We start from the raw sequence: 14767 nt of genomic DNA, 5'->3' as shown, positions 1-14767 counted from the left end.
CTCATTAGTAGACCTGTATTACAAAAAATCTGCACTCAATTATTATATTATGAATTTCACCAATACGAAACTCCGTGGAAATCTGCCTTGTCTCGTTATATAAGTATTTCATAATACCCTCCCCTCCATTTGGCCTCCTGATCCTCAACCCTAAAATATTTACTCTCTGGTCCTTCACAAAAAAAAGTATGTGGCTTCCTAGCCTGTCAGTTCGCTTGTTCAAAAGATTTCTAGTCCCAAGTTAGCTACTTTGCCAACCTTAGAGTGGTAGCTCATAACCTTCCCTTGAAAAGACCCCCAAAGCTCCCAACCTCCTTCTTCCCGTTATTTTAATTCCCTGGCAAGACCAACAAATACTGAAACCAGCCACCCACCTCCTTCTCCACGCTTACTGCTGAGCAACTGGAGAAACTCTGCTCTGTGCTTCGCTTTACGTTCATGACGACAAACCTCAAACGATCGCCTGAGACTGCTGGGAAATTCAGCAATGCCTGCCCAGGAAGCTGGGCAACACACTGATCCACACTTTCTCCAGTCAACCAGCCACAGCTCTTTCTTATAGAGAAAATAAAAGTCTCCACACGGGGACGCCCTCTTTAACGTCCCAGAACCTATAACCCGAGGGGCGTGTGTGCTCACGTACTCACTCCTCTCAGGATGGGGGCGAGGCCCGCTCAGCCAGCAGCGATCTATTTCTGACCTAAACGCCATTTCCTCTGACACCTTTGCTCTATTTTCTGCATTAGCACCTCTACCTAGGTGGTCCATAAACACTGACTGACTGAAGACTGAGCAAATGAGTGAAAGAATAAAGTCATCTGGGCCTCCCTGGTGGCGCAGTGGTTGAGAGTCCGCCTGCCGATGCAGGGGATACGGGTTCGTGCCCCGGTCTGGGAGGATCCCATATGCCGCGGAGCGGCTGGGCCCGTGAGCCATGGCCGCTGGGCCTGCGCATCCGGAGCCTGTGCTCCGCAACGGGGGAGGCCACAACAGTGAGAGGCCCGCATACCGCAAAAAAAAAAAAAAAAAAAAAGAAAAAAAAAAAAAAAGAATAAAGTCATCAAACTAGGGTTCGGACACCTCTGGGCGTAAATGTTATTTTCCATAGGAGCTACCAGCAACAGTGATTTCTATTCCTTAAATATAGCAGGCATTTAAGACTGATTCAATAGAACTGAATTATTCAACCCACTAAATTAAGTAAAAAGCTTTGATTCTAGAATCACTCTGTTTACACTTCAATTGGCTCTTTCTCCTCTGTAGCAAAAAATAAATCCAAATTTTAAAACTAACTTTTTTGCATCATAAGTAGGTTTATTACTAAACACAAAAATGGAGAGATAAATAAAGACTGTATTTATGTGAGTTAGAGAAACACCACAGTTGTTCTGACTGAAGCATTCAGTGCATCTTAGCTTATGGTTTGGTGCAGACTATGAAGCAAACAGAGAACAGCAATTCCATGTTGAGGAAAATGCATTATTACAAAACGATCTTAAGATTAGTTACTATAATTTTTAAACACTATTCAAAGGCAGAAAAATGTAATCACATACTTTATTCAGTCATCAAAACCAAATTCATAGTAGTTGCAAAAATGAAAAAAAAGAGAAAATTAACTATCTTTATGGAAAATCCCTTTACTTATGAACATGACTTAAAAGTTCTGAGAGTTGTTTTTCTTACAGCAACAATCTACTACTCTTGACTCAGAGCTGTATGACTACGGCCTGAGGCCCATTCACTGTGTGCAGTGATCCATGTTTTCTGCCAAGTGTGTTGATCCATGATGGAACCAGCCATCTCAGCAGACCCTCCCCTCCTTATCCCACCCTGTGGCAGCTGCCCTCTGTGAGGACAGAGAGCAACCTCCCTGCAAGGTCCCTGTCACCCAGGCTCCAAAGGGGGTGTTCTCTGAACCACTGTGCACCTCACGTCCTGATGTTGGGCTCATGCAATTTTCTTCAAAATGTAGGGTTTTTAACACTCAGTGTTCATTTCTTTATAAGACATTTCTAACTTTCATGCTTTCATTTGTGAAATAAATGCAATTTATTGAACATTTAAGTGTGCGTATATATAGCTATATAGTTGCTTACAGTAAATATACTCACATTGCCGTGTCAGACAGATTTATACATAACTTGCATTTAATATTCACAGCATCACTGTGAGTTGGACCCTACTATAATCCCCAATTAAGAGCCTCAGAAAGAACCTAAAAAGAATGAAGATGATAGCAGAGGAACTACTTACTATTCCAGGGGTTAGGTATTACGCTGTTTTAGATACATTATTTATAGTCTGTACAGTAACTCTTCAAGAGAGGCCTTAGTCCTATTTTATACATAAAAAACAGAAAACTTAATTACTCAAAATTAATGTACTCAAGGTCACACAGCAAGCGTTAAAGTTAAAACTCAAAAACCCATCCGCTGACCCCCATAACTCAAGCTTCAGTGTGTTCCTATACCTTCTTGCAAACTCTCAGAAAGTGTAGGTATTCTCCACTAGAAGGAAGATTAATGACCAGTAAGGACCACAGCTCATAACCCTGGTAGCCCCAGGGTCTAACATGATGACTTCACATGCATGTCTTAGTTTGTTTTACCACTGTCATTGTGTTGTATTCTTTTTTATATCATGGATTACTACTGTTTATTAACTCCAAATCCAGCAAATTTCCAAGAGTCTTTCAAGCAAAGATCTCTGAATGTTGTTCTTTGTTTTATTAAATTAATTTGTTTCCATATTGATGTCAATTTCCTGCTTAAAAAATAGGATGTATCTGGACTTCCTTCTGTGGGCAAGTATTATATTTACATTCATGAGTTTTTTCACCTTATTCTGCAACAGAACTAAAGTACAGGTTTTAATATAAAAACCACTCACATCTCTAATAAAAGTACTAATCCTAAATTGCTCCATAATTTATTCCATATGCCAAGTCAATGCTGTGGCTACCACATGAGATCTTTTGCCTTGTTTTGGTCTCTTCTGAATATTCTGTCAGCTGCATGAATTTATCAAATAGACCTGAAAGTCCTTGATAGTGTGTGTAAAGAAAATGGGGCTGAGGGCAGACAAATGTGTATATAACCATCTACATCATACACCACCTGAGTGATCCGAGGCAGTCGGCCCAGTTGGCTCAACTGTCAGGCACTCCTCCCTGAGTTCTGTGAGGGCACAAAGCGGAGTGTTGGTATGCAGAAGGAACCCAGTGGCAGTTCTCAATTAAAACAAACTCCTTGATTTTCTCTTGTGTACGTAAGCTACAAAAATATATAAATTAAAGAATTATGCTATCTTACTGAGTCAAATGCTTTTTCCACAACTGAGTAAGTCATTTAACAGGTATTCATTCAACAAATATTTACTGAATGCCTACCAAGTGCCAAGATACAGCAGTGAATAAAACTTGTATATGGAATTTACAGGGACATAATGGTGGGTAAATTCTGATTGGAAAAGGACTGCTCTGGATGTTAACATTGAGAACAGATTATAAAAGGAGATGACCAAAGCTAGAAAACCTGTATGACAACAAGTGTTTCCGCTGTTTCTTGTTTCTTGTCCATATATAATGGAAAAGTAACCACAAATATACTAGAGGTACTTGAAGGATCATATCAATTTTTAAAAAGAAGATCTAATGCTGAGAGTGCACGCGCACACACACAAACCAATGTGATTTCTCAAATTCCAAAGGCACATAGTTCCTTTGTTTCTTGGATTTTTTTGACATCTTCTAATAAATCTCATCCAAATTTTTGAACATCAGGGCATTAGCATTAAAACTCAAGCATCACTAGTAAGTCATTCGAGAGAATCAAGTAGGCACCTAAAACCCATGTCTTACTGTGTTGTGGACACAATGGTGAATGCTCTCACTGAACGGCACGCTCTATTAGTGGGGGCAACAGATGATAACAGGGAAATACAACGTGCAGACAACAGACGCGTGACTGCCAGGGGTTAGGGGAGGGGCAGGCTGTGACCAAGCAGCACCAGGGACCTTCTCTGTGTTGGTGAGACAGTTCTGTGTCTTCATTACAGAAGTAGTCACATGCATCTGTACCTACGATAAAAGTGCATAGAACTACACACACACTCTTACACACAAACACACGAGTGCACGTAAAAACTGGTGAAATCTGAACATGATCTGCAGTCTACTTAGTAGTATTGTGTCAATGTCAATTTCCTTATTTTTATATTGTACTATATCATGATTGTAATGGAAACTGCTTGACTATACACAACTGTCAGAACTCACTGAGCTGTACACTGAAGTTAGTGATTCTTATTGTATGTAAAATTATACCTCAGTAAAACTGATTTTAAAATATTTTTAAAAATCGGATGTTAAATGAGAAATGTACAGGTGTCATGGAAGGCTTTACATAGAAAACACCGCTTAAAATTAAGAGTTAATCACAGACATAGAAAACAATCTTATGGTTACCAAAGGGGAAAGGGAGAGGGGAGGCATAAATTAGGAGTTTGGGATTAGCAGATATAAACTACTACATACAAAATAAACAACAAATTCCTACTGTATAGCACAGGGAACTATATTCAATATCTTGTAATAAACCACAATGGAAAAGAATATGAAAAAGAATATATATATATATATATATATATATATATATATGTATGTATGTATGTATGTATAACTGATTCCCGGTGCTTTACAGCAGAAACTAACCCAACACTGTAAATCAACTACACTTCAATTTTTTAAAAAAAGAGTTACTGAATGAATAGAAATGATCTAAGTCCAGGAAAGGAAAGAGGAGTCATGCAGAAAAATGTTAACTCAGCAGGCCTGGGTTGCTCAAACCCTACACATTCCCAAGATTATGACTGGCTCTTGGCCTCCTGGAGCCTGAACTCCTGAAGTGTTCTGATGAGAGTGCCTTTGCCCACCTGAAGCCTCGGGCCACACCTACCAGTCTGACTGGAGAATCTGTATGTACGATGTGATTCTGATGAACACCTGCTTCCTCCCTGGGGCCTGGAGCCTGACTACCTGAGGTCACACAGGTGTTGTGCGCCCAGGAGATGGAGCCTGATAAAAACCTTCACCGCCCAAGCTCAGCAGGGTCCCAGGCCAGCGAACCTCTGCACCTGCTATCACACATCACGTGCTGCGCCATGGGACTCCCCTGGGAGGGACCCGGGGAAGCTTCCACTTAACTTCCTCTGGACATCACCCCGCAGACCCCTTCCCCTTGCTGCCTTTCCTCTGTATCCTTTTGCTATAATAAACTAAAACCAGAAATACAACAACCTCTGAGTCCTGTAAATCCTTCTGATGCACGAATGAACCTGAGGGTGGTGCTGGGGACCCTGAGACAGCGGTATTTCTACCAAAGAAAGAATCTGTCCAAGGCCCTGAGGTAGACTAAAGGCAAACTTAAAATAGCAGCAGGGAAGAGTGACTGCAGGAGACGGACCATTTCTGCCTCCCATTTCTAAACTCTTTTACAGAGAAGGATGAACAAAAAACTATGGGTTGAACAGCATAAATATGACAGAGTTTACCTAAGTCCTCAATAACCATACAACTTTGTGAATCACCGAAACCATACAGGAGTGGAAAAGGAGAAAAAAAATGTACATTATTAAATCTATTAAAGAAGTACAGAAAATGTATCTTCTAATGAATCAGACTTAGACCTACATTTAATTCTAACTTCTTTCTGGAAAAGGACAGCTAATAATTCCCACATTGAAAATGTCAGGTTTTAAACTAAACCTTCCCACTTGGAGCTTCCATTTCAAAATGTTTTAACTGACAGAAAGCTTTATGGCCAAGAAACTACAGTTAAAGAAATCATTTCTGATAATACAATTATCTAAATAAAAACATGTAAAAGTAAAAAAATTGGAGTAAAATAACAGAAAGATTGACCAACAAAATATAAGTGTGCCCTGGCCCCTTACACATCTCTGCAGTTTAGGTTCCAAACCATAAAGTTAAGGTGCTGGACTCAATGTCTTCTTCAGCTTCCCACTGGAACTTTTTTTGTCAAATAAACCACGAATTATGTCACAGTTAACGTTTTTTAAGAGCAAACCGATGGATATACTCATTTTAAATCTTAATATATTTGTAGGAGAAAACAATGACAACCTCATGTCAGACACAGGCATCTCAGAAGCTGAAAATGTCAGTGGTACCCAATGGGTCCTACACAAGTTCAGCATCATCGATGCGCATTTAGTTAATACAACTTCTTGACTAAACATGGACAGAGCCCTTCAAACTAATGGCCACTACTATTTACAAAAGGTTGCCGATCAAATACACCTTTAACAAATCAGAGAGATAAAGAAGAATAAAATGTTATATGGCAAAGGCAAAATTCAACTTCAAGGCAAAACATACTTTTCTTGCTTTACAATAAGCCGTTAGCTTTGGCATCAAAATAATTTTTTTAGACGCCTGCTCTACAGTGAATAGGGTTATAACAAGGTTCTAGTTTATTTTTAGAGTGTGCTGATTAATATCTTTCAGGATATTCTAAAATGGGTCAAAAACATTTAGTGGCGTGTCACACTGGTAGTCACATTCAGGACATCTTTGGATGAAACTATGTGCATCCACAGAATCATCTCCCACCAGGAACCCAATGCTCAGTACACCCACTGACATGTTGTTTTCCTCATGACTCCATCCAAACAAGGGGCATGATGAGTAGTGGGCTTGGGTGAAATTTCAAACTAAGGAATAATAAAATTAAGGTAGTTTATTATAAGTTTTCTTTCTCTTTCATGGGATGGAACTAGTATAGAGGAAATCTAAACATAATTCTTTTGCTTCTATCCTGGTAACAGAACCAAAGTAATAAAAATACTGATTCTTCTAAAACAGAAATAACAGATAGCACTCAAGAGTTTGCACTATTTCCCAGTGTAGACCCTCAAGATTCCCACACATGAAGGTCAACAAAATGCTAGGCTCATAACAAACATGCAAGAAAAACAAGCCGCTGTGAATAAGAGTCAGTGTAGGTCACTACCAACAGATGTAAAGCCCACAGACTCCGGATGTCACAATTCGGATTCAGAATAGAGACATCAACCCCATCGGAAATGATTAAAAAAAAAAGGAGGGGGCAGAAAAATTAGTTAATACTAAGGGCCATAAAAGATGGCCTGGCAGACTGAAGAACGGGGGGTGGGGGGAGAGATAAAACTTAAAAAATAAATAAAAATCCAACAAATGCACTAGACATCAAATTGGCCACAGCTGAGGAGGGCTGGTGCTCTGAGAGATTTATGTGAATCCAGATCTCAGGGAGACAGGAGTTGAGAACAATGAAGAGGCGTCAGTAGATACAGTCTGAGAAGTTCTGATGGAGATCTCAACTGAAATCTCAGGAGGAATCACTAAGAAGGGAGAAAAGGCGGTATCTGAGCAGACGCCAACGAAGGCATCTCCAGGACCGATTAAAACGACAGGAACCCAGAGGTCCTGGCCACACAACACAGATCAAGCAGGAAAGATAAGTGGGAATCCCACCTAGTTTGTAATAAAACTGCAAGACACTGAGGACAAGTAAGGATCTTAAAGCCACCCAGAGAGAGGAGACAGATGACCTACAAAACAGACTACGACAGCCATTTCTCAACAGCAGCCACAGGGATCATACACAGCAGAGAACACCACCGAAGTTCTGAGGGAGAACGACTCCCATGTGGTTCTGAACCAGAACCGCGGTTCTCCCAGCAACACCATCCTTCAAGCAGGAAGAGAGAACAGAGATGCAGGAGCTACGAACAGCACAATGAACAATCTCAAACTGACGGTTATCTACCGAGCTCACTGCACAGCCAGAGGAGACACGTTCACTCAAGAAAGCTGTACCCCTGGCAAAATCTCAACACGCAAGATGATGAAACAAGCCCAAGAAGTCTGAACAACGAGTTCAAATGAACCACAGTCTCTAACCACAGTGCAAAGTATTGTGGAAATGAACCAAAAGGGATAAAATTTTAAAGCCCTATGTGATCACTTCCATTTCTACCAACACAGTGGACCCAATGTCCTGGCCACAGTGCTCACTGAAAACAACTAAAAAAGCTGAAAGAAATATTTTTTAAAGTCTTCTGAAAAGCTTCTATGAGCTGAATAACAAACGAACAAAACCAAACCAAGAAACCTACTCAGACTAATGACGGAATGCAGAGGGCTCAGGGGAGAGCTAGAGTCAGCTTCTATCCTAAGGCCAGAATTGAGATGTGCACACGTATGCTGTAAAACGTGACAACCAGCAAACAAAAGTAAGAGAATGATAAACACACAATTCAGGACCATAGCTGTCTGCCTGGAGTGAAGGGGTTGGGATGGGGGGGCGTCACAGGGACATGGGGCCAGGAAACATCAGGCATGTTCTCTTCCTCTAGGCAGTGGGGTCAGAGGTATTCATTTTATTACTAAGTATCACACCTTACTAAAGAACACATGTATCAGATGTTACAGAATCTAAACATGTCATCAAAACCTGAGCCCCTTAAAAGTGCATCAATTTAGCTTGGAATTCAGTGAAATTAGATGTATGCATATGTGTATGCATCTTAACATATTTGCATCAAATATTAAATAACTTTAAAATTAAATAATGGGTGTCATCAAATTCTGAGGCCCTTATAAAATAATTTCTCTCAGAATTTGGTGAAAATTTCCACACACAAGTTCTTACAGGTATTTCAGCTGCATTCTCAGTTCAAAAGACTTTGGCTATAAATAGCTGAAAGGCCAATTTTTCATTTATACTTTTTTTTTGGCATGTTTGTTTAAATAGGAGGAAGTTCTGAATTCCTAACTGATTTTTCAACAGTGAAATTAAATCTGTTCCCAAGTTGGGTACTGCCTGGGTAGGATCACCTCTAATAGTTCTCGAAATAACTAAATAAATTCTAGTTCTAGAACTTCCATGCACAGACCAGGACAGACTCTGCACTGAAAGATTATCACAAGAAGTCAAATAAATATAAAATTACTTGCCAAAGCAGCAATGCAAAAATCATATTTCTAAAACTTTGTCAGATGAGGGTAAAATAAATGAACATTTTTCTCACATAAACGGAACTATATTACACTCTTTATTTTTTATATGGTCTGTTTTAAACAATAGCGTTTAACATCACAACTTCCATACCCATGAACAGAGCCGCAGTTCACTAGTTATAGGCCTGAATAAGCAGTAACACCGGCCATCAACACGGGAAAGAGGTGTTACTATGACCACACCACTGTTTCCCTTAAATTACAAGTACTTGGTAGGATATTATAAAAGCATACACAAAATGAAAGTAATTATTAGGACAGAGATAATTTAAGTGATGTTTTAGAATATTTTCTGGACTTTCTAAAACTGTAATATAAGATTTAACAATTTTAAAAAATTTAAAAGGGGATAGGCGGAAGAAGAGAAATTCTAGAAATGGATGAAAGCAGCAGGTGAGGTGGAGGGGCTGGAAGGTTTGCATACAGAGCACATGGGAAGGAAGAGGTGTGTCCCCTCCCACAGTGTGCAGCTCACAATTGTATTGTGACACCCAAGTGGAAACGCTGAATCCTCAAAAGCCTGGTACTGTGTACAGACTGAAATTCCAGGTGTTATTGGGCAGGTATATGGTAGACAATCAGACCTCACTTAATCAACATAAAGACCCTATGCAGGAGGTGCTATTTACCTACATGTGAAGACACTAAGGGAGGCACCTGGAGCCACAGAGCTGTGAGATGCAGAACAGGCACAGTATGCGGGCTAACGACACCTCACACCTCTCGGGCTTTATAGCGGCCACTCACCCGAATCACAGACTGCAGGAAGATACGTCCTATTAGTAAGAGGAAATCTGGGATACACTGGTACGTGTGCTAGCTTTTAATCATATACACAGAAGCAAGGTCTTCCAACAGGAGAAAGTAGGACAACCTAGTAACAGCGTGAAAGGAACATAAAAGTTGCCAACTTTTAGGTTAGCCTAGAAATTATAAAAAGGAATAACTGGGAGCTATTTAGGCCCGTCTCATGCATCCTGGAAATCAATGTCACTAAAGGAGTCATAGATATAGATATAGATACCAGTGATATAGATCATCTACGAGAGAGAAGAATACAATATAAATACATCCGCTGACTAAACCCTGTCCCCTCCTTCACCAAAATGGTGCCAAAAATGTTGGGGACCGCCGCGTTAAAGGACAGTTTGCAGGGGAGCCACCTGGACCCCAAACCTCCCCTGTGTTAGCACCTCCGTCCAGGCACGGCCACACCATTTGCGCTTACAAACAGCACAGGATTGAACACAAAGGTGCTGTTTACAGGAAATCCACTAGACTGAGGAATTTAGAAGTACAGATTATGTCATTAATTTCTGCATTCTTGACCCCGAATAGACATTTAATGAATAATTTTATTAAAATAAAAAATTCCCCAGCATGTTTAATTGCAAAATTGTATGTACAAATGTCTCGCTGATATTCATTAGACTGTTTTTGAACTCTTCACAAATACTTACAAGTAACATTTATTTGACTGGAAAACTGGTTCATTTATGCCACAAGTATTTATTGTCTAACTAATACGGGGTAAAAAGAAAGCTCCTTTTAGTGTAAAAAAGTCAATTCTGCTGCTTTGTTGTGCAAAGTGTTATTGAGATTATATGGGTATAGTTGGCTCTGAATAAACATCTGACAAATTTGTTGATATTCAGGCATGATAATTACACTTGAATTAAAGACAGAACAGTGGTTGTGTCACTTAGGACTTCCTGTCTCTACTTAAAAGAAGTATCTTTTAAGACCTGCCCAAGCATACAAAAATTCAGTGTCAACAATTCATAATTTCTTACTAATTATAAGAATCTCACTGCCCTACGGTGACAAATTTATATTCTCCCAAATGTTAGGTTTAATCTAATTCTAAAATAAAACCATGAAATAAATAGGATTCAAAGAAACAAAGAAAAAAAGTGTTATTAAAGCATCCTCCTGTACCTGTTGATAGAAGAAATTCAGAGTTGGCTTGTCTTCAGTAAACTGGTTTAGAAATCCTTTTGGCAAATAACGAATTCTCAATTCATATCTAAAAAATAATTAACAAAATAAAGCAATTAGAAATAAGTCATTTTCTCAATTCATAGTCTACAATAGTATTTTGAGTATGGCACTGCCAATTACTCTGAAATATTATTTTTAAAATAAGTTAAAATATAATCAATTAATCTGTCAATGTGAATGTTTGCTTTTTCAGCACAAAAACGTGCCTGTGAGTATATGCTACAGCCCGAGGACTCTGCAGGAGACGGAGCATAATGAGAAGCCCAGAGGGCGCCCAGGAGTCCCTCCAGCCCCAGTGCCCAGGGGCAGCACCACCTTCCGCTCCCCAGAGGTGAGCTCTGCATGCCTGGAGGCACACAGGATGTACTCTCGTGTGTCTGGCTTCTTTCACTCACCAATATGCTCGTGAGACTCCCCCCTATCAAGTAACTGCAGTTTGCTCATAGCTGACAGTCCTGCACTGTATGACAGACCACAATCATTCATCCACATTACTGTGATGGCCGTTTGAGTAGTTTCCACCTTGGGGCTATTAAGAATAATGCTACGAGCACTCTGTATCTTCCTCTAAAAAAGTAATTTTGCTCAGGAAGCCAAACTTCAAGAATGGTCAAAACAAATGAATTTCCCCAGAATGCTCTCCCTGTGCCTCATTCTGTGTGTGTGTCCACCCGTAGGAACACTCACAGGCATGCCTTTTGGTGAGCATATGTACACATCTCTGCTGGACGTAGCCCAGGAGCACCATCACTGGGTCCTGACGAACACACACGTTAGGCAGCGCAGATATGACCAAGGAGTGAGGTGAAGAGCTGCACCAACGTGCAGTCCCACAAGCAGCAGGGGTGTTCTGGCTCCACTGCTCCTCACCTCTACGTGGCACTGCTAACCTTTTCGTTCCAGGACCTCTGATATGTACAGCAAGAGCACGCAGTGGTTTTAATTAGTACTTCCTCGATGACTAACACAAATGGGCGACTCTTCATTTGATAATTGACCGTTTTTGGTTATCTTCTTTTGTGAAGTGTCCGTTAAAGCTTTTGTCCCTTTTTTACTGAGTCGTCGGTGTCGTGTCCCCCACCCCCCGCACCCTGCCACTGATTTGTAGGTATTCTCTACATGTTCTGGACGTAAGGCCTTTGTTAGACTTAGTGAATATCCTCTCCCACTCTATGGCTTGCCTTTCACTATTTTAATGGTACCTTTTAAAAGTTATTTTTAAAATCTTTTTATTTTAACAGTATCTTTTGAGGAAGAAAGTGTGTGATTTTTATGCAGTCCTATTTATTCCTTTTCTTTTTAATAAATTATCTTAGTGTTTTGTTTATAAAATATTTGCCTACACAAAGGTTATAAAGATATGAATTTTTTCTAAGAGTTTCATACACTGATCTTTTAAAAATGTATTAGGCTCACAGGGAAAATAACGCAAAGTAATCAGGACAATTCTTTTGGTTCAATTAAGGGTAGAAAAAGTGCAAGATACACATACACAAGTTCTGCTGAGATTTTTAAGTGTCCGTCTTATTAAAATACACAATTGCCAAACAATGAGGCTCCATTGTACTTCTGTTCTCTGAAGGAGTTCCAATAACTTACTGCAGATATTTTACATTGGGCAACTACTTATAGAAGCACAATAGGTTTCATTTATTTTGAGTTTAGGACTTACCAGGCACCTTATATGAACCATTTCTCTTAATCAACATAATAATCAAAGAACAAAAGTGTACTTATTCACATTCAGCAGACCAGGAGAACGATGCTGGCAAAAGCAAGCAACCAGTTCCCAGGCTGGAAGCTCCAGGATCAAACAGGCTGCAGGAGGCTTTGGTATTAATGTTACTCCATTTTAATGATTAAAAAAAAAACCAAAAAACTGGTTCAAAAGTCAAACATTTGGCAGCCTGGCTCCACCTCCACGCTCTTAACATCCAGCATCCTGATGATGACATCAACTAACGTTTAGGGACTACTCAGGATATGACAGAAATTGTGATAAGCATTTTAACCAGATGACTTCTTTTCATCAGCAACAACCCCACGGAAGCAGAAAGAATGTGGGCTCTGGATCAAGACCGCCTGCGCATGAATTCTGGCTCCATCACTTGTTCACTGTCTGCCATCACCTCTCTGTGCCTCAACTTCCTCATCAGGACGCCAGGAGAAGTGAATGAGCTGTCACTGCACACCACCATAACCATCTTGACGGTTTATCTACCTCATCAGTCACTACTCAACAAAGATTTACTTCGGCACTAACCATCTACAGACACAAGAGGCTGGGAAGACATAAGTGAATCAAACAGGCACAAAGTACCAGCCTTCAGAAAGTCTCTATTTTCGTGATGGAAGCCAGACAGCAAACACATAGTATCCTTGAGGTGGTAGGTAATGTGATAAAGGCAAATAAGCCAAATAAGGGGAGTAACAAATGATGAAGTACTATTTTATAAAGGGAATTGGTGAAGGTCACTCTGACTCAGTGATACCGGAAGGAAGATCTAAAGGAAGTAAGGAAGGGAGTTATGCAGTTATGTGCGGGGAGGAAACTGTTGTAAAGGCCCTGAGGCCAGAGGGTGCTTGGGGGCAAATGCAGCTATAGCCCACTGACCGAGGGCAGTGAGTAACAGGGCTTCCGGGAGGTGTGGGGTCAGGAGCCGGCAGATCTCACAGGACCCTGCTGATCATGGTGGTGGCGCACATCCCAGTGAGAAAGGAAGCACCAGGGGCACTGTGGCCAGAGCAGTAACATCACATTACTGAGGCCTAGCCAGGTGGTACTAGGTAGAGCAGACAACAGGGACCAAAGGGAGGCCAGGAGGGGACTGGCCAGAAATAGTGACCAGGTTACTATTTCACCCAATTTTCATAGATGGGGGAGAAAAGAATTTCGGGAATTAGGTAATTTTGCCAAGGTCCCACAGCTATTAGGAGGCAGACCTGGGATTCCACTTCAATGTGCCTGAATGCCCAGAGGCAGAATGAAACTAAGAGAAGGCACCTGTGCTTAGAAACAGAGAGGAATGTAAGTTGATCTTGGTCATGGGGGTGGGCAAGGTTTTTAGATCGTATTAAGGGTTTTGGTCCCTGCTTCAGCCCACTAGCGTCTAGCATATTCCCCCTCACAACCCTACGGAAACTTGGCTCAAGGCCTCCCACTTTAATTCCAGTCCAAACACCTCACCCCAGTCCTTAAACCGCAGCACCTGAAGCCCACAGCCTACCGGCCCACTCGTGCCAGCATCGCCACTCCCTTCTCCTCCGTGAAACTCACCGTTTTCCTCATACTTCTGCTGCTCTTCTAAGAGCCTGGCTGTGTCCCGACACATTTCCACGTCTCTGCTCTAGGCCACTCCATGGATTTCTGAGCAGCGGCTGACTACAACATGCCCCAAATAAAACCATCCTTTTGCTTCTACTAAGTAATGTATTAATATTAATGCCACCAACAACTAACTTCCTCAGTCTTACCTCCAACTATGAGCACCAAGATACCCACATGCTAAGGGACTACTGATGGGGAGGGGCAGGAAATGTTTTTGAAAAGTTGAGCTGGATGAAGATTTGATAACCCTGATAGGAGAAGGATTAGCTGGCCAGACTGTCAGTAGTGAAATAAACAAAAGTACAATTTCACGAAACTACACAGATGACCCTCATAAGCAATGTGGTGTGGAG

The 14767-nt window shown here is 40.8% G+C and overlaps 1 protein-coding gene across 6 annotated transcripts in view; it reads right to left on the bottom strand.

Moving 5' to 3' along the window:
* Nucleotides 1-14767, bottom strand: part of PTK2 (protein tyrosine kinase 2) — a 250919-nt gene that overhangs the window by 133277 nt on the left and 102875 nt on the right. For all 6 annotated transcript variants that reach the window (XM_082601577.1, XM_082601574.1, XM_082601573.1 and 3 more), the window contains one exon: nt 11024-11111. In XM_082601577.1, the coding sequence (XP_082457703.1) occupies nt 11024-11111 (88 nt within the window). The remainder of the gene's footprint in view (nt 1-11023; nt 11112-14767) is intronic.

This window comes from Mesoplodon mirus (assembly GCF_964341445.2).
Source record: "Mesoplodon mirus genome assembly, chromosome: 16".
In the NCBI taxonomy this organism is placed as follows: Eukaryota; Metazoa; Chordata; class Mammalia; order Artiodactyla; family Ziphiidae; genus Mesoplodon; species Mesoplodon mirus.
The sequence above is the reverse complement of the archived record's forward strand: the minus strand, read 5'-3'. Positions and strand labels throughout refer to the sequence as shown.